Genomic DNA, 20,342 nt, shown 5'->3' on the forward strand with positions numbered 1-20,342 from the left:
AGCATCTCTCAATTGCACAGCAGAGTTACTAAGCCAAGCTTCTCTTCCTTCTATTGGCTGACGCTCCTCCCTCTCCTGGTCCCCTGGGGAGGGAAGGAAAGAGCACAGCTTTCTTTGCCCAGTTCCCTGGATCACACGAGAGAGATAGAAAGAAAGCACCTTTAAGGCCAACGATTGCTAATGTTTTAAGCATATTTTAAGGGTTTCTTTTTTTGATAATCTTTAATTGTATTTGTCTGTGTCCTTTATAAAGTTTATATCTCTGATACCTAATCTTCAATAAGTTGGCACATGGCCTGGTCCAACATGGCCCGGTCTGACAAGGTCTCATTTTTGTCAGATCTGGCTCTCATAACAAATGAGTTTGACACCCCCTAGTCTAGGCAGACTTTTGGCCTGATCCTGCAGGGCTTTTCAAAATTTTACCTGGTTTTATGTGCAGCACCTGCTTGATATAGTTGCAGATATTTCAAAGACCACACGCTCTGCAGAAGCAAACAGAATGCAACTTTTATTTAAAACCAACAGCCCTCTCTTACAGAGGACTCTCTAAATAATCTGCTTTCTTCACTCAGATAACAGTCCATAAGTTTTGCTATCACAACTCTAAAAACAGTAACATTTTCTCCACATCAAAACAAAACTGCACCAAGTGCTCCTCCCTCTTCAAAATCCCTGTCTCTCCATGCTCTTCACAAGTAGAAAAGTTTGTCGGCAAGTTCCAGCCTTGGCTCTTGGTGGATGCTCTGGCCCACCAAGAACGTCAGCTTGTTGGCATACTGACAAGGGGCCGGCACTCTGATGAGGCCCTAGAAACAAAACAGGAGAAGGAGATCAGACAACCAGAACCATGAACGTCTGCTGTAAGCAGCAAGCGGCTTCCAATGTTCTCAAAATATACAAAATGATAATCCAGAACAAATCACCCACTTTCGCATTAATAAAATATAAACAAGAAGTAGCTTGCGATGTAATGAAAGTGCAGTCCCACTGTGTTCTTCTTTTATTTAGATTTTTTTTAGGGAGGGAGGGAGGGAGGGAGGGAGGGAGGGAGGGAGGGAGGAAGGAAGGAAGGAAGGAAGGAAGGAAGGAAGGAAGGAAGGAAGGAAGGAAGGAAGGAAGGAAGGAAGGAAGGAAGGAAGGAAGGAAGGAAGGAAGGAAGGAAGGAAGGAAGGAAGGAAGGAAGGAAGGAAAGGTAAAGGTGCCTGGGCTGGCTATATTGTTAAAGCGCTTCTACAGCAGATCGAAGCCCAGGAATCAACATAAATGTCATCTAAAACAAGCTGATTAGCAGACAAGTCTGAAAATGGGACATTATTTAAGTTACATCTGCACTATCAATAAGCCCACAGGCTCCTTGAGGGAGCATGTGAAGAATTCAAAAAACACAATCAAAACAATAAAACAGGGTAATACCAAGCAAAATCAAAGTTCGGCAGCATACTGATCCGTCCTTCATCTTTTCTGAAGCACCATGCTGGGAAGGTGCTTCCGCAGTACTATAATTAATGTCACAAAGTCACTGCCTCTACCTGATGAAATGGCATGTAATCATCTCTACTGTCTTTATGTATTTTTCACAGAGGAACAAGTTGTATTTTGGAGAAAAAAAAGTATATTTAACCACTGATGAAGACAGCATTGTCAAAACATAAAATGTAACAGGATACAAATTAATACAAGCAGAATGATGACTTTTAAAATGACAAAAAAGGTGTTTGATAATGTTGAATGGCACCTTAAGATCTGTCTCCTCTTGTATAAACCCACCCAACCACTGCAGTCATCTTCTGAATCTCTGATTTAGCTGTTCCTACTTTCAGAGGCTAAATGGATGGCAAGCCAAGAGAGGGCCTTCTTTGTCAAGACACCAACATTATTCAACTCCTTCCCCAGGGATACTGGTCTGTCCCCTTCTATCACTGGGTAAATACTTATTGGTTGCATCTGGTCTCTCCTTTTTGCCTTGTGTTTAATTTACTGCTTGGGGCCTTCTCAGTCATGGCACCAAAACTTTGGTTCTTCCTTCTTCGGGAGATCTGTCTGTCTCCCTCTATCAGTGCCTTCCACCTTTTTGTTTTATCTGTCATACTCCCCAAAACGATAACTGGCCTTCTTCCCTGATTTGGGTGTTGCTAGTTTATGTGTTTATATTGAATTATTTTATAATTCTGAATATTCTTTTTCACTGTTCAAGCATTGTAATTTTTTTTTATGTTTGCTGCCTTGAAGACACCAACTGAATGGAAAGGTGGCATAAAATGTTTTAAATAAATACTTTTTTAGCTCTTTATTTTATTCATTTATTTTAACCATCATTCATGATATATATTTTACTATGTTCTCAGGGCTGTTGTTTTGGTAGGAAAAGCTCAGCAGGAACTCATTTGCATATTAGGCCACACCCCCTGACAACAACTAGCCGGAATTGCATTCCTGTTCATTCCTGCTCAAAAAAAGCCCTGTTTGTTCTGTTAGCTGACTAGGTGGCTCTGCTGAGCAGGAAAGCCCGGTTAGTTCTTTAACTCAAAACAAAATTAAACTTTATACTGGAAACTTTTTGTTTTAGTTCAAGATTTGGAACATGGGTCCTGTATTTGACTTCCTTCTATACTGCATTTGTCATGCAATGTCACAAGCTGTACGGGCCCAGCACAGCAGATGAGGAGAACCCAGTTATAAAAGAAATAGCAGGTGGTTCCTTTCCTAACTTCATACATGGCAATGATGTCTGTTAATTTAGCATTGACTGCATGCAACTCTTTTACTTACAGGCCAGTTGTAGTACAGGTGGCACATCTTGTATGTAAGACGTTGCATGTGCTCTGGCTTTAACCCGTTGTCATCATACACCACATTATAATGTGTGGGGTTAACGGTACCCTGGCGAGCAAGCTGGCTAATCAAGAAAAAGTCATACCTGAAGCGGAAGGTTTAAATTAGTAGTGGGTAAGGTGTATTCTTATAAGCAACAGAGATAAAGTCTATTAATAAATACAGTCTATAAAGAAATATTAATAAATATAAACTAGAAGGATTAAAGGGTTGGAACACTTTCTCTATGAAGAAAGGCTAAAACGCTTGGGGCTCTTTAGCTTGGAGAAACGTTGATTGAGGAGTGACATGATAGAGGTTTACAAGATTAGGCATGGGACAGAGAAGGTAGAGAAAGAAGTACTTTTCTCCCTTTCTCACAATACGAGAACTTGTGGACATTCAATGAAATTGCTGAGCAGTCAGGTTAGAACTGATAAAAAGAAGTACTTCTTCACCCAAAGGATGATTAACACAGGAGGTGGTGGCAGCTACAAGCACAGACAGCTTCAAGAGAGGATTGGATAAGCATATGGAGCAGAGGTCCATCAGTGGCTATTAGCCACAGCATATTGTTGGAACTCTGTCTGGGGCAGTGATGGTCTGTATTCTTGGCACTTGCGGGGGAGGAGTCACAGTGGGAGGGCTTCTAGTGTCCTGGTCCCACTGGTGGACTTCCTGATGGCACTTGGGGTTTTTTTGGCCACTGTGTCATAGAGTGGATGGGCCATTGTCCTGATCCAACATGGCTTCTCTTATGTTCTCATGTTTTTAGGTATTATAATAAGCATCAGTTCAGTTAATAGGCCTGTTTTCATTTGACACTGTGCTCTAGGTAAAGGCTATCATGCTCATATTGCGCTTACTCCAATATATACTTGCCAATTTGGACGAGTAGCTTCTGTATCAATTACAGTCCCAATTGGAGCATTCTCCAAGCTCCGATTCGCTTCAGTGAAAAACCGTAAAAGGCATCTCTTGCGGACAACAATCACAGATAATTTGGGCCTTTTTTTTATATGAGAAAAGGAACATTAAAAAAAAATAGGTAAGCAATTGCAGGTTTCATCACATGACCAGCGCACACGCCACCACAGAAGGTTGTTTCTGATCAAGAGCAATTCTTAGCCCCAACCAGCAAGACCGCTTCGTATCATTTTGTGCACAGACTGGGGGCTCCAATAGGGTTACATCATCACAAGGTGAAGTTATGCAGATATAACCCCACCCAATCTTCTACTCATGGTGCAAGATTTTGCCCAGGAACTGCCATAAAGGCTCCTTGAGTATATGCAGAAGAAGCTTTATTGATAGATCAGATAGCAACCATTATCAGCATGCGATTCGCAAGTCTGTGTGACTTGCCAGACTAACATGGGCAGCTGATCCCTCGATGATTATACCCAGGGGTGGAATTCTAGCAGGAGCTCCTTTGCATATTAGGCCACACACCCCTGATGTAGCCAATCCTCCAAGAATTTACAAGGTTCTTGTTTGTAAGTTCTTGGAGGATTGGCTACATCAGGGGTGTGTGGCCTAATACGCAAAGGAGCTCCTGCTGGAATTCCACCCAATTATATCTCCCAACATAACAACTCCCCTCTTTACCGCGCCCACCAAAGTCATTTGCATTAGTTATTACGAAGTCTTTCCCCAGGCTTCAGTGTTGCTTTCGTCAAGGTTACATTCCACTGGCTCAACCCAGTTCAGTCGCTCCATATCAGTGTTGCCCAGAGAGATCAGATCAGAGCTGTCTCCCCAAGCTCCCTTTTCACCTGCAACTGGGAGCATCCCACTACACGCAAAGCACTGAATGTTTAAGAAATACAACGGAAGTCGATAGTTGTGAATACGCTAATAATATGGGGTTAGCACATCTGCAAAATAATGAGTTGTTAGTGAGCAAATCGGATTGTACCACCAAACAAGTAACGGCGCCATTGCCAGCTATACTTGTCAGGGACCTGCTCCTGACACGTGGTTAGTGGATAGGTTCTACTCCTATTTGCACAAATGTTCTCTTCCTTTTGAGGAGCCAACTATGTTCAGCATTATCTATTACTTTTTCAAGGAGCCCCATGGCCCACAGTAGTAAAGCTGCAGTACTGCAGTCCAAGCTCTGCTCACGACCTGAGTTTGATCCTGGCGGAAGCTGGGTTCAAGTGGCCAGCTCAAGGTCAACTCAGCCTTCCATCGTTTCGAGGTTGGTCAAGTCAGTACCCAGCCTGCTGGGGGTAAAGCACAGATGACTGGGGAAGGCAGACAGGTTAAAACGGATAAAAGGAAGTACTTCTTCACCCAAAGGGTGATTAACATGTGGAATTCACTGCCACAGGAGGTGGTGGCGGCCACAAGTATAGCCACCTTCAAGAAGGGTTTAGATAAAAATATGGAGCACAGGTCCATCAGTGGCTATTAGCCACAGTGTATGTGTATATATAAAATTTTTTGCCACTGTGTGACACAGAGTGTTGGACTTGATGGGCCGTTGGCCTGATCCAACATGGCTTCTCTTATGTTCTTAAGGCAATGGCAAACCACCCTGTAAAAAGTCTGCCAAGAAAGCATCGTGATGTGACATCGCCCCATGGGTCGGTAATGACTCGGTGCTTGCACAGGGGACCACTTTTACATTTTATTACATTTTCTATCCCACTCATCCTTCAATGAATACATACTACCACAATGCATAGCACAGTGCATAGTTTTTTTTTATCTTCTCCATGTTACAGCCCTTCAGATCACGCGGAGAGAATGTACCTTACCCCAGTTCTCTCCAAATAAGATTTAAGACTAAGTGGGGATCTGACATTAACTTGAGCCCTCCCCCATGATCCTAACCCAACATTCTTAACCCTTGCACCACCCTGGCTCTTTGCCTCTGCACGAAGGTTTTCACTAACCATGGTTTGCTCCAAACCACAACTTACCATCCTGGTCTGAAACCAGTTTACAAACCGTAGTTTGAGCTATGTGTGTTTAATGAAAACACTGGTGCCAACAAAATGCTAAAGACACTTCGCTCTGAGCATAAAAAGGTAGGGTAATTAACCTACAATAGCAGAAAGGGAAGGAGATTCGTGTGCGCCTATTCTCAGTATCATAACCACGGTTATGATGCTGGTCAGCATTGCCTCGACATTGGGAGCAGATCGTGACTTCCTCACCATTCTGTTCCATCTGCCTGAGAAGAAAAGAGAACAGACCAAAAAATCTATTACCTGTGATTCCCACCGCATTCACTGAGGACACTAAACAACTGTGGAACTTCGTAGTCCACCACCATTTTCAGCTGGCCGTCTCCGACACCATCGCGGTATACGATAACACGTGTGGGCAACTGCCCATTGCACTTTTGCCACTGGTTCAGGGCACCTACAGAAATACAGGAAGGAAAGAGCAGAGTGGAGTCATGTAAGCAATTCCACACAGGTGGGTCATATCACATGGGATCTTCCATCAACTAATGGTTTGTTCTTGGCACATGAATGAAAGCAACAAACTGGATTGCTGGCAATCCCGTGTAAGAGAGCTATTTAAGAGCTTTTAATTGCATAGGAAACAAATGATTACTTTCTTGGAAAACTTTTCCCCACTAAACTAAGACTGGAGACCAGCAGTACTGTTTATTCAGAATTAGAGGTTCTTGAATTAACCACTTGTGCCACACTATCCCCTCTGTACAACAAGTTCTGCTGTAGTATTTCAAAAGCCATAACTCAGGGCAGAGCACCCACTTTACATGTGGAAGGTCCCAGGTTCAATCTCTGCCTTGTTCAATTAATGGATTTCAAGTAAATGGCAGGAAAGACCTTTCCTGGCCTGAGTCACCTTCTTAGAGAGCCAGTTTGGTGTAGTAGTTAAGTGCGTGGACTCTTATCCGGGAGAACCGGATTTGATTCCCCACTCCTCCATTTGCACCTGCTGGAATGGCCTTGGGTTAGCCATAGCTCTGGCAGAGGTTGTCCTTGAAGGGGCAGGTGCTGTGAGAGCCCTCTCAGCCCCACCCACCTCAGGGAGGGATGGTGGCACAGTGGTAGAGCATCTGCTTGGTAAGCAGAAGATCCCAGGTTCAATCCCTAGCATCTCCAACTAAAAAGGGTCCAGGCAAGTAGGCGTGAAAAACTTCAACCTGAGACTCTGGAGAGCCGCTGCCAGTCTGAGTAGACAATACTGACTTTGATAACCCAGGGCTTGATTCAGTATAAGGCAGCTTCATATGTTCATCTCACAGGGGGTCTGTTGTGGGGGAGGAAGATAAAGGAGATTGCGAGCCGCTCTCTGCTGTTCGGAGTGGAGGGCAGGATATAAATCCAATATCTCCTCCTCCTCCTCCTTCTATGTTCAAACTAGAAGACCAGATGCAACAATGGGACAAAACAGAACCACACCAGGACTCCACAAACTTGTGACCCATCGCAAATATATCCCAGGTCCAGATGACATACATCCAAGAGTTCTGAAAGAACTCAAAGGTGAACTTGTGCATCTCCTGACAAAAATATGTAATCTTTTATTGAAATCTGCCTCCGTTCCTGAGGACTGGAAGGTAGCAAATGTCACCTCCATCTTTAAAAAGAGTTCCAGAGGAGATCCAGGAAATTACAGGCCAGTCAGTATGACTTCAATACCAGGAAAGTTGGTAGAAAGCATTATCAAGGACAGAATGAGTAGGCACACTGATGAACACAAGTTATTGAGGAACACTCAGCATGGGTTCTGTAAGGGAAGATCTTGCCTCACTAACCTGTTACAGTTCTTTGAGGGGGTGAACAAACATGTGGACTACGGAGACCCAATAAATGTTGTATACCTTGACTTCCAGAAAGCTTTTGATAAAGTTCTTTATCAAAGGCTCCTTAGTAAGCTCGAGAGTCATAGAGTAAAAGAACAAGTCCTCTTGTGGATCAAAAACAAGCTAATTAATAGGAAGCAGAGAGTGAATATAAATGGGCAGTCTTCGCAGTGGAAGACGGTAAGCAGTGGGGTGCTGCAGGGCTCAGTATTGGGTCCCATGCTCTTTAACTTGTTCATAAATGATTTGGAGTTGAGAGTAAGCAGTGAAGTGGCTAAGTTTACAGATGACACTAAATTGTTCAGGGTGGTAAGAACCAGAGAGGATTGTGAGGCACTCCAAAGGGATCTGTTGAGGCTGGGTGAGTGGGCATCAACGTGGCAGATGAGGTTCAATGTGGCCAAGTGCAAAGTAATGCACATTGGGGCCAAGAATCCCAGCTACAAATACAAGCTGATGGGGTGTGAACTGACAGAGACTGACCAAGGCCGTTTTCCCACTTAGCGTTTGCTCCCCTTATTCCCCGGCGCAATTATCTCCAGATCATTTTTCTCGTTTTCCCACTAGTGACTCTTTGCGGAGTCGCCTTCCCTGAAGCCCCGGCTCAAATCGTTTTCCCACTGGCATCGGCTTGAGTTCGATGCCCTGTCAATCATTTTTTTTTTAAGCGCAAGTCTGGTTGCGTAATGACGTACTAACGTACTAACGTAACATCGAGCTGTTCCCTCCCCTTCATTTCGTGGACAAACCGCATCACGTGTGCTGCTGCTGCTCATGGATTGGCTGCAGCTGTAGAGTCCTCCACAGTCCTTTATGTATTAACAGAAGCATTCCTAGCACTATATTCCCCCCCCAAATTCTGAATTTGCGAAATATCGCAATAACGAAGAGAGAGAAATCGAGGGGTTTGTGTGCGTGTGTGTGTGTGTGTGTGGCAGCTTCTTCCCTTCGCTCCCTCCCGGGTGGCGAAGCTGGGATTTCCTCCGCTCTCTTTCCCCTCTCCGGCTGGCGCTTGCAACGGGGGACCTGACTGATTCCTGCTGCCAGAGCTCCCCCCCCCCGCCCCATTCTCTCCTTCCCCTTCTGTGGCGGGTGTGAAGAGCGAGCTCCGTCTATTTTCTAACCGAGCGGAATGTAGCCAGGGAGAAGAATGCAGGACTCCAACTTCCCATTTTATACATGGCGATTTTGTGCAGGTCCAGAAATCCTGGTGGCACAGCTGAGGGAGGCATTCCGTTTTTAACACACACACATGAACGCTTTGGCCCGCACCGGCACTAGATTCCCCCCCCCCAACAATGGAGAAGCGCCGCCGCCGCCAAATGTCTCTGGGCGGCTGGGCTCCCTTTGCCAAGGCGGCGGCGGCAGCGGGAAGCCGGCGGGGTCAAGCGGGGCACAAATGGAAGTGAAGTGGGGGGGGTTGAGCTGGGGAGACTCGAAGCTGCCGGGGCCCCTCCGCCGGCCCGCTGAAACCGCCTCCTTCCCGCTCGCCCTCCCCAAACTAGACCCGAAACGAACTGGCTGGAAAAGGCCTGCTGGGGGGGCTGCCGCGGTCCCCCCACCGGGGCCCCTAAAGGGAGAAGAGGCGGGGGATAACGCAACAGCGAAATAACGCAACTATTCCAGGAGGGGGTTTTTTTTTCCCTTTGTTAATTTCAAAATATCGCTATTACGCAAAACTGTGAAGTTTAAAAAAAAAAAATGGCCGCGCCGGCACTTCGGGGAAGCGCCGCGAAAGGCTGATGATTGGCCAAGGGGGTGGATGGGGTGGGAGGACGGAAAGGGAGAGGGTGCCGCCCACAAAGCAGTCGATCCGGCGTGGATGGATTTCCCACAGCAAACTCCGCTGAGTGGATCCGGAGTGGATCCGGAGGTTTTCGGAAACTCCGGCAACATGCTGAAAAACATACTCCGGCGTAAAATCCCTGTAGCGCCGGAGCAAACCGCAGCGCCGGAGCAAGATGTGCGAAATCCAAGAGAAGATCCGGAGGTAAATGGGGCGCTACGACGGAGCAAACGCTAGTGCGAAAACGGCCCAAGAGAGAGATCCTGGAGTCGTAGATAACTCACTGAAAAAGTCAAGACAGTGTGCAATTGCAATAAAAAAGGCCAAAGCCATGCAAGGAATTATTAGGAAGGGAATTGAAAACAAATCAGCCAGTATCATAATGCCCCTGTATAAATCGATGGTGTGGTCTCATGTGGAATACTGTGTGCAATTCCAGTCACCGCACCTCAAAAAGGATATTATAGCATTGGAAAAAGTGCAGAAAAGGGCAACTAGAATGATTACAGGTTTGGAACACTTTTCCTATGAAGAAAGGTTAAAACGCTTGGGGCTCTTTAGCTTGGAGAAACGTTGACTGCGGGGTGACATGATAGAGGTTTACAAGATTATGCACGGGATGGAGAAAGTAGAGAAAGAAGTACTTTTCTCCCTTTCTCACAATACAAGAACTCGTGGGCATTCAATGAAATTGCTGAGCAGTAGGGTTAGAACGGATAAAAGGAAGTACTTCTTCACCCAAAGGGTGATTAACATGTGGAATTCACTGCCACAGGACGTGGTGGCGGCTACAAGCATAGTCAGCTTCAGAGGGGTTTAGATAAAAATATGGAGCAGAGGTCCATCAGTGGCTATTAGCCACAGCATATTGTTGGAACTGTCTGGGGCAGTGATGGTCTGTATTCTTGGTGCTTGAGGGCGGGGGGCAAAGTGGAAGGATTTCTAGCCCTACTTGTGAACCTCCTTTTTTTGGGCCACTGTGTGACACAGAGTGTTGGACTGGATGGGCCAACATGGCTTCTCTTATGTTCTTATGTGGGTGGAATTGGCAGATAAAAAAGGCATACCATACAACAGGAGGGAGACTAGAGAGGAAGTCATGCAGGCTGTTACATGTTTGAGCTGAAAGAGTCTCTCCATAACTGGAGTGGACTGTGAATTAAAGACTGCTGCTGCTGCTGCACTGATGTCCTCTGTATGGCTACTGCAGCCAAGAGCAAAAGTGAGAACATGGACAAATGTCCACCCCCTCCCCTGTGTTGGAAGATAAGGACTGTACACTGGCTCTTAGCCTCAACATTTGGAGGGGGCTAAAACAGTCAAAGAGACACTGACAATCTTCTCTGTCTCTCTATCTCTCTGATGCTATCCCTTTGAAATAGACTGAAAAAAGGAGGAGTCAAGTTGCACCTTTAGGACCAACCAAGTTTTATTCAGAACATAAGCTTTCGTGTACTCTCTAAGCACACTTCATCAGACGAGGGGATCAGGTATTTTGGGCTGAAATCCCCTCGTCTGATGATGTGTGCTTAGAGAGTACATGAAAGCTTATGTTCTGAATAAAACTTGGTTGGTCTTAAAGGTGAAACTTGACTCCTGCTTTGTTCAACTGCTTCAGACCAACACGGCTGCCCAATGGATCTTTGATTGTTATTCTTAGGGGGAAAGATTTCCTTCCATTCTCTCTCTCTCTCTCACACACACACTTTGCCAGATCTCTCCATCCTGGCATCATGGATAAAGACATACATCCTTTTATATTTGCAAACTAATATCCTTTATTTACAGAACTCCATTCTAGACAGGATAGGGTAGAGATGGAATAGTAGTCTAACCTAACTAACTAGGATGGATCCATCCTAGTTAGTTAGGCTAGACTACTATCCTAGCTCTACCCTATCCCATCTAGAATGGAGTTCTATAAATAAAGGAACTCATGTTAGTCTGCAAATATGAAAGTCGCTCCGTGTGACTTTGTTTTCTTATCAAGACACACACAAAGACACAGGCTGGAGATGCTATGCTGTGTGGTAAGCCTTGTGCGCTCACTGCTAACTTGCTAACGGTTCCTGGCTATAGCCAAGCAGAGAATCTGACACAGTGCAATGGCTTCCTTACGTTCTTCTTTGCAGCCAGGCCTCTTCTGCTTTCAAGATTTGACCAGGACACTGGAAAAGGGCTTGCGGGTGGGATGGGGGGCTGCAGGCAGAATTAGCAGGCATGGGAAGAGTTAAGCATCTGCCCCCCTCCCCTGCAAATCTCCCTTCCATTAGCATTACAAACTTTGTCCTGCCCCCTCCTCAAAAAAAAAAAAAAAGAAAGAAATTGGCTGCCTTTGTGAGACAGAACCCAGAATAAAATCCTCAAGAGCAAAGCACTACTAAGTTATATGTCATCACTACCTTCCATGCAGATCTTTAAACAATCTGCCATGTTTGTTCCTGACTTCTGCAGCACGCACCGAGAGAACCACCTAGGCATCACAGTAAAGGAAGTTAGTTACCAGATTATCTACACAGTGTTAAATGTTGGATCCTAACCTCTCTTTCATAGGTACTTCTGTTTGCAGAAGGGGGGGGCAACATTTGCTATTTCCACCCTCTCACTGCAGCCGCCTTGCTCTGATTTCCATGATGTTCCTTGAGGTCCACTGACCTATAGGGGTACAATTTTGGGGGGCACAGAAAACTGCAGTGAGGGGGTAAAGTGGAAAAGCCACCTATTATGCAGCACAAATTTCACAGCATCCAAGCCCAACATTCAGGGTTGCCAACCTTCAGGCTGCACCTGGAGATCTCCTGCTATTACAAGTGATCTCCAAGATGACAGAGATCACTTCCCATGGAGAAAATGGCTCCTTTGGAAGATGGATTCTATGGCATTATATCCTACTAAGAATAAGGCCTGTTGTGTGGGGAAATACAATGGGCTCTAGAAAGACTGCCCCCCCCTTGCTGTCTTCCCACCAACTCACCCAAGCAGAGGCATTCACTCCCCCAATCTTGGTGTCTTTCCACCCACCCAAGGTAGCCATTTTTTTGTAGTGGAATTGATCTGACTTCAGCTTTCAATCTCCTCCCCTACCTCTGCAACCTCTACCTAGGAAAAGTACATTCTTTCTCCACAGTGTGGATCAAAGCAACTTACATCATTCTCCTCTTTTCCTTTTGATCTGTCAACAACCTTGTAAGGTAGGTTAAGCTGAAAGTCTGTGACTGGTCGGAAATCACAGTGTGGACCAAAGCAAGAGGGAAGTGACCTCAGCAGGGTATAATGATATAGAGTCCAGCCAGCAAAGCAGCCATTTTCTCCAGCAGAGCAGATCTCTGACATTTGGAGAGGAGTTATAATTTTGTATGATCTCCAGCCCTCTCCTGGAGATTGGCAGTGATGGTTGGAGGAAATGGCTGGTTTGGAGAGTGGAGTCTATGGTGCACCAGCAGCTGGAGCAAGGCAAAGCATGGGGATGCCGGCTGCTAAACTTTTTTTAAAAAACTGTTTTGTTTAGTCACAAATGGATTTTTACTCTATTTAATACATTTACAACCTGCCTTCCTTCCATGGAACACATGGTAAAGTGTAGGATCCCAAGTGGTCAATGACTAGAACACTGACTTGAACACTGACTAGAACCCGGCATGCTTAACTCCAAGCAAGGCTGCCCGCATCACATGCCTTCCAATCACATCTTTGGATCTCAATATACCTCTGAATTTATAGATCGAACACCATTTACGTGTTGAAAAGACTGTCAATTAAACACAAATCCAGCCAATGCTTTGCTCCCCATTCCACTAGAAATACTGAAGCAGAAAGCAAGTGGCCCATGGGTTGAATCGGGCCCCCATGCCACTGGCCTTCGTCTACTTCTTTCTCCCTCTCTTTGCTTCCCTTCTGCATCACAGCTTGCTTTGCCCGGCTTGCTTAATTGCATAGGAGCTACAAAGCAAAGCCTGTATTTTCTCCATTGGCTGAGGCTCCTCCCTTGGGGAGGAAGCGGGGGTGGGTGGGGAAGAGGGATAGCTTACTTTGCCAGGCTCTCTCAACTGCACAGCAGAGCTACTGAACCAAGCCTTTCTTCCTTCTATTGGCTGAAACTCCTCCCCCTCCTGGTCCCCCGGGGAAGGAAGGAAAGAACCAGAGCTTCCTTTGCCCAGTTCCCTGGAGCCCGTGAGAGAAATACAAAGAAAGCACCTTTAAGACCAATGAGTGCTAATGTTTTAATCATGTTTTATTTTAATTTTTTTTTAAAAAAAATCTTTAATTGTGTTTGTCTGCGTCCTTTATAAAGTTTATATCTCTGCTACCTGGCATTACATATCATGACACGCATGGCCTGGCCCAACAAGGTCTCATCTATGTCAGATTCAGCCCTCATAACAAATGACTTCGATACCCCTACTCTACATGAACGGGGAGCCAAAAAATAACATATTTAAGTTACAACAGAGGTAAGATGCCAATGCCTTCTGCAAATGCCTGCTTTATGAATGAAGGCTCTTACCTGCTGAGCTTGATATTAGTGCTAGCCACAAACCCAACAACCGAGGTTCCTTTGTTGATGGCATCTTTGTTGACGTCAATCCCAACCACCATGAGGGACTTCAGCTGCAGAGCAAAGTAACAAACTGAAGCACAGGATGCATACACACAGGGGTGGGATTCTAGCAGGAGCTCCTTTGCATATTAGGCCACACACCCATGGTGTAGCCAATCCTCCAAGAGCTTACAAAAAATAACCTCGTAAGCTCTTGGGGGATTGGCTATAACAGGGGTGTGTGGCCTAATATGCAAAGGAGCTCCTGCTAGAATTCCACCCCTGCATATAGACAACGATCTTACTGGAGCGGAGGCAACATGCTTGATATAGGCACCTCCTGGGTCATGTGAGGTAAATGCTTAGGAGCAGCAAAACGTCTGACGGCTGCTTTGTACACAGGTGCATACGTTTGACATAAGGCAGTCTTCAAACACATGGCACCTGCCTCTGTGTTTCCCAGTGCCCATTTCCTTCTCTCCAAAACAAAGAGCCAATCTTAGCATCACTTTTGGATCTGCAGGGAGCACCCTTTGAGAAACAGCTGCCTCCCTCTTAGGAGGACACTCAGCACAGAACTCTCCAATGTTTTTTGGTTAACTCCAACAGCTCTGACGGCCATTTTGTAGTTAGCTGCCTCCTTGGAAGCCTTTTTACACTGGCACCATCTGTTTTCAAAATCTGAAAGTGCTGCCAATCACAAGAAACAACTGACTGGTTCCCCCATTCTATTACTTTCCCCCCCAGTGGCTCTGCTTTCTAAACTCTATTTTTCCCCCAACTTCCTGCCCCCTCCATGCCCATAACGCCATCACCACACAACTACCCCTTGAATTCTTCTTATTGGAAAGCAGACAACAGAATTCTGCTTCCATGGTTCAATGAGAGTTGGTTTTACCAAATTCAGAGCTGCTACATCTCTCGTCTACAAACTTGCATCTAACAGTCATGGATTCTTCCAAGTGTCTTGGGAATTATATTTTCGCAAGGCAGCTGAGAATTTCATTAAAGAAGTTCCTGGATCTATTTTGCAGTGGAGAAACCCTTCTCATTTTGATACCTCAGCTGTATATAAAACAAGCCACCAAACTGCAAAAGCAGGCCACTAAATGGTAATGAAAGCTTGCTGGTGAATCGAGAAACAGCAATGACCCAGGGAAACTCTTAGACCTATTGGCTAACTTCCTAGTGAGGGTGTTTAGCCTTAGTCTTTCAAGCAGGGCTTTTTTTTGAGCAGGAACACACAGGAACGCAGTCCCGGCTGGCTTGGTGGCAGGAGGTGTGGCCTAATATGCAAATGAGATCATGCTGGGCTTCTTCTACCCAAAAAAATTCCACGTGGAACAACGGTGATGCCAGGGGGAGTGGCCTAATATGCAAATGAGTTCCTGCTGGGCTTCTTCTACAAAAGAAGCCTTGCTTTCAAGTATTTATTTTATTCATTTATATTATTTATAATCAACCTTAAATCCAAGTGAGAAAGGTAGACTTGAAAGAGAGTCAATACAATTGATGGATGGGATGTTCAGTTTGGTGTGGAGAGCCAGTTTGGTGTAGTGGTTAAGTGTGCGGACTCTTATCTGGGAGAACTGGGTTTGATTCCCCATTCCTCCACTTGCAGCTGCTGGAATGGCCTTGGGTCAGCTACAGCTCTGGCAGAGGTTGTCCTTGAAAGGGCAGGTGCTGTGAGAGCCCTCTCTGACCCTACCCACCTCACAGGGTGTCTGTTGTGGGGGGAGAAGACATAGGAGATTGTGAGCCGCTCTAAGACTCTTCAGAGTGGAAGGCGGGATATAAATCCAATATCATCATCAACAATGCCACAGGATTAGGGCTGTAGAACCAGGGCTTTGTTTGAGCAGGAACACACAAGAACGCAGATCCAGCTGGCTTGGCATCAAGGGGTGTGGCCTAATATCCAAATGAGTCCCTGCTGGGCTCGTTCTAAAAAAAAATAGTCCTGCGCAAAGCAATGGTGATATCACGGGTTTGGCCTAATATGCAAATAAGTCCCTGCTGGGGGTTTTCTACAGAAAAGTCCTGTGTGAAACAATGGTGATGTCAGGGGGTGTGGCCTACTATGCAAATGAGTTCCTGCTGGGCTTTTTCTACAAAAAAATAGCCCTGAGTAGAACCAACCAGAAGTCAAAAAACAGAACCGAAGCAAAGCGGAAGTATTAACATGACACATTACAAGACACAAAATTCCATAGCAGGATCCTAGTTTCAGCCAAGTGCTACACAGTAATATAGACCACAGTCCCTCAACATTTTCCCAAGTAACTTTGTGAATCATTTAGTACAGTGCAGTTCTGTTAACCATGTAGAAAAAGCCCTCTTGACTAATTCAGTTTCGCATAGTTTGTGGGAAACCAGAACAGAAGGAGCCTTCCTAACCCCCTCAGGCAGGCCGTGCCACAAGGCGGGGGCCACAACAGAAAAGACACATGAACGGGCAGTTGCGACGGCCCACAGTGCTTTATAAGTGGGACAGCTTTGGAAGGGAAAGGAAACATTACAAGAGTTACTTACTGGTACATCAACTGTCCAGAGCTCCCCACCAATCTTACAGATGACCTGCATTGCAATTTTGGTAGCCACGCTCATCAACATGCCCTGCTTGCTCAGGGTACGAGCAAGGACACACTGGCTGGGAATGGGATGCTCAAGGGTCAGGTATTTCTTAATGGAGTCGTAGCTGTCCTTTAGGTTTGAAGGCAGCACGCAGAGCACCTAAGGAGACAGCAAGCAGAGCAAAGGATCCAGTCGCTGGGGTTCAGCTGCCGTACTGCAGGCCTGCACAGGCTGGCACCCACTGTGAGGAACCCCTGGAGCTCCCCTGCCATGCACAGGGATTCACTGGGGGGAGGTCAACATATCTCCCATTTTTGCTGCCTGCCCAGAACAGTAAAACCAGGGAAGATTGGCTGTGAAGTATCTGCTGACCACAATACATTAGGCTGGTGGATTGTGCTGTATCGGAACAAAGTAGGAGTCCAGTAGCACCTTTAAGACTAACAAAGTTTTATTCCGAATGTAAGCTTTCATATACATGCATACAGAGCTTATTTGGTAGCAGCAACTCCTTTGCATATTAGGCCACACCCCACTTATGTAGCCAATCCTTCAAGAGCTTACAGGGTTCTTATTACAGGGCCTACTGTAAGCTCTTGGAGAACTGGTTACATCAGGAGGTGTGGGCTAATATGCAAAGGAGTTCCTGCTACAAAAAAAAGCCCTGCATGCATTTGAATAAAATTTTATTGATCTTAAAGGTGCTACCAGACTCCTACTCAGAGAGCCAGTTTGGTGTAGTGGTTAAGTGTGTGGACTCTTATCTGGGAGAACCGAGTTTGATTCCCCACTCCTCCACTTGCACCTGCTGGAATGGCCTTGGGTCTGCCATAGCTCTGGCAGGGGTTGTCCTTGAAAGGGCAGCTGCTGTGAGAGCCCTCTCCAGCCCCACCCACCTCACAAGGCGTCTGTTGTGGGGGGAGAAGATATAGGAGATTGTAAGCTGCTCTGAGTCTTCGATTCAGAGAAAAGGGCGGGGTATAAATCTGCAGTCTTCTTCTTTGTTCTATTGCTTCTGACAACACAGCTGCCCACTTGGATCTGTGCTGTACTGGGTAGTTAATTCGTTGCACAGACCAACCACAAGACCTATCTGTGAGCAGAGCCCACATTAACATACCCTGAGGTGGGGAAGCTGCCAAGGCCCTGGACTTGGGGGGGGCACTGCCACTTCCCATGCACCCACCCCTGTACTAGCAGTGCAACCCTATGCAGAGCTAGAATCAGAGTTGGAAGGTGCCATGCAGGTCATCTAGTCCAGGGGTAGGGAACGTTGGCTCTCCAGATGTTTTTTTGCCTACAACTTCCATCAGCCCCAGCCATTGGCCATGTTGGCTGGGGCAGATGCGAGTTGTAGGCAAAAAACATCTGGAGAGCCAATGTTCCCTACCCCTGATCTAGTCCAACACCCTTCTCAATGCAGGATCAGCCTACAGCACCCCTGCCAAGTATTTGTCCAGCCACTGCTTCAAGACTGTCAGTGAGGAGGAGCTCACCACCTCCTTCAACAGCTGATTCCACTGTTGAATGGCTCTGACTGTAAAAAAGTCTTCCCTAATATCCAGTTGGTACCTTCCCGCCCTTAATTTAAACCTCAGCTACTCCAGTCTAAGGCCACTGAAAACAGCGAGCTTATACCAGACTGATTCTGCATAGGGCTGCATATTAAAAGGACTGAAATTATGACCGAATGGATTATACGGAATCCCCCAAACCCACAGAAGTGACAAGGTGGGCTCCCTTCTCCAGTTAGAAGCAGAACGTTTCGGAGACCGATGCAAAATTTTGTATTTGATGTATTCAGCAAGCAGAAAGATGATGTTTTCGTTTTTAAAAGTTTCTAGCCTTTGTGGACTCATGCGCTGGGTGGCTCAACAGGGACACCTGTGGATTAGCTACTGGCTCTCTGGGCCTGTTGAAAAAGCACCATTCCAGCAAAAATGCTAACACACAGCAACCCACGATTCTCCAGTCCTGGAAAGTCAGGGAATACTGATGGACCAGTCAAGCACCTCTGAAGGATACAAAGACTTGCAGGCTCTGAGTCCGGGAATCTGAGGGAAGCCACCAAGTGCTCCATCTGTACTACCAGCCTGCCTGACCACCTCATACCTCCATTCCTTGCAAGGTACTCCAAAGCTGATTTAATAGGGTTGCCACCTGGCTTGGGAAATCTCTGGAGGGGCTTCAGCCTTCCTTCCCACATCCCTCTTCCAGAGCCAAAACAGACATGGGGGGGAACCCTGTTTAGCCTATACACTGCAGTCAGTACCCGTGAAGAACCAAACGCAACTGTTTCTACTCAGGAAGATGGCACAGGAGGGAAGGCTGAAGCCCCTTCTCTCCCTGTGCCAGGCTCATGAGCCAAATCTGTAGTGCCTGGATACGTTAGTTTCCTGATCTTACGTGTGACGAGATTCAGGTCAGGAGCAATACTCCCTCTAAGCTGTGGAGTCTTGTGAGCAAAAATTCTACGTTGTGAGTTACCAGCATTAAAATTATGAGCTACTGCATAAATTAGTTTACCTTGGGGCCACTCTTCCTCAGCTAAGACAAAACTGTGTGAGCCAGAGGTTAAAAAACTGTGAGCTAGCTCACACTAACTCAGCTGAGAGGGAACACTGGTCATGGTCTCACACCTGCCATCCATTTCAGCCAAGAGGTGAAATTTCAGAGCTCTGTATAACTGCCCAGTTCCCCAGACCAAACAGAAACTCTACGCATCATTCTAACGATTCATATTCCTTTAATTTTCAGCTTTCATTTTAGTCCCGTCCTTGAAAAAGGGTTCTCTGTATCAAGACTATTCCATTTATTCAAGAATATACGCAGCGCTTGGACGAGCTGGCATAATGTACTGTGATACAGAACACCCGTACAAAGCCTGTTCCATTATTGGGCTTCCTGGACAACAGAAAATAAAGCAAAAATCCAGGAAGCAGTTCTAACCACTCAAAAAGACTTCATATGAATGGGCATCCAATGGAAACGCTGAGCTTCGAGCCTATCTCCCAGCAACCTTGAACTCTGACGGGGAACGTGCCTTCCAGCAATGCACATCTGAAGGACAATGGCTTACAAAATCTGTGTACGCACCAGCTGCAGCTCCGGATTCACGTGCTGTCGCAGGGCTCGCACAAATGCCGCGGGGCTTTCTTGTACTTGCACGCTAAGGACAAAATAAATAAATAAAATCCTAGCACATCAGAGAGCATTAAATACATTGACACCACAAGCAGACGTTCGTGGCACATCTTTGGGAAAGCGACACACCATTTGTCTCAGGGAGAGTCCAGGGCTTTTTTTGTAGCAGGAACTCCTTTGCATATTAGGCCCACACACCCCTGATGTAGCCAGTCTTCCTGGAGCTTACAGCAGGGCCCTGTAAGAACAGTCCTGTAAGCTCTTGGAGGATTGGTTACATCAGGGGTGTGTGGCCTAATATGCAAAGGAGTTCCTGCTACAAAAAAAGCCCTGAGGAAGACTACAAGGATGACATCAAGTATAAGTATTCTGGACACATACAATGTTTCTTTAGTGATTTATATACATAATTATGTGAAGGAGGAGGAGATTAGATTTATACCCCAGCCTTCACTCAGAGCCTCAGAGCAGTTTACAATTGCCTTTCCTTCCCCTCTCCACAGCAGGTACTTTGTGAGGCAGGTGGGGCTCTGAGAGAACTGTGACTGTTCCAAGGCCACCCAACTGGCTCCATGCGGAGGAGCGGGGAATCAAACCCAGTTTTCCAGATTAGAGTCCATGGAATTAAGCACTACACCAAACTAGTTATGGTGTCAACACAAGATTGAGATTTTTTTGGGGGGGGGGGTAAA

General features: G+C 46.0%; 1 protein-coding gene across 1 annotated transcript in view; it reads right to left on the reverse strand.

The window, feature by feature from the left end:
• Positions 1-496: 496 nt before the first annotated feature.
• PIWIL4 (piwi like RNA-mediated gene silencing 4) overlaps positions 497-20,342 on the reverse strand; it is a 54,923-nt gene continuing 35,077 nt past the window's right edge. Inside the window, exons 14-21 of the mRNA XM_060235189.1 lie at positions 19,603-19,675; positions 16,465-16,665; positions 13,900-14,003; positions 11,798-11,868; positions 6,036-6,189; positions 3,697-3,822; positions 2,773-2,920; positions 497-809 (exon numbers count right to left, since the gene is read on the reverse strand). Coding sequence (XP_060091172.1) covers positions 693-809; positions 2,773-2,920; positions 3,697-3,822; positions 6,036-6,189; positions 11,798-11,868; positions 13,900-14,003; positions 16,465-16,665; positions 19,603-19,675 — 994 coding nt within the window. The 3' untranslated portion in view covers positions 497-692. The remainder of the gene's footprint in view (positions 810-2,772; positions 2,921-3,696; positions 3,823-6,035; positions 6,190-11,797; positions 11,869-13,899; positions 14,004-16,464; positions 16,666-19,602; positions 19,676-20,342) is intronic.

This window comes from Heteronotia binoei, chromosome 3 (genome assembly GCF_032191835.1).
Source record: "Heteronotia binoei isolate CCM8104 ecotype False Entrance Well chromosome 3, APGP_CSIRO_Hbin_v1, whole genome shotgun sequence".
In the NCBI taxonomy this organism is placed as follows: domain Eukaryota; kingdom Metazoa; phylum Chordata; class Lepidosauria; order Squamata; family Gekkonidae; genus Heteronotia; species Heteronotia binoei.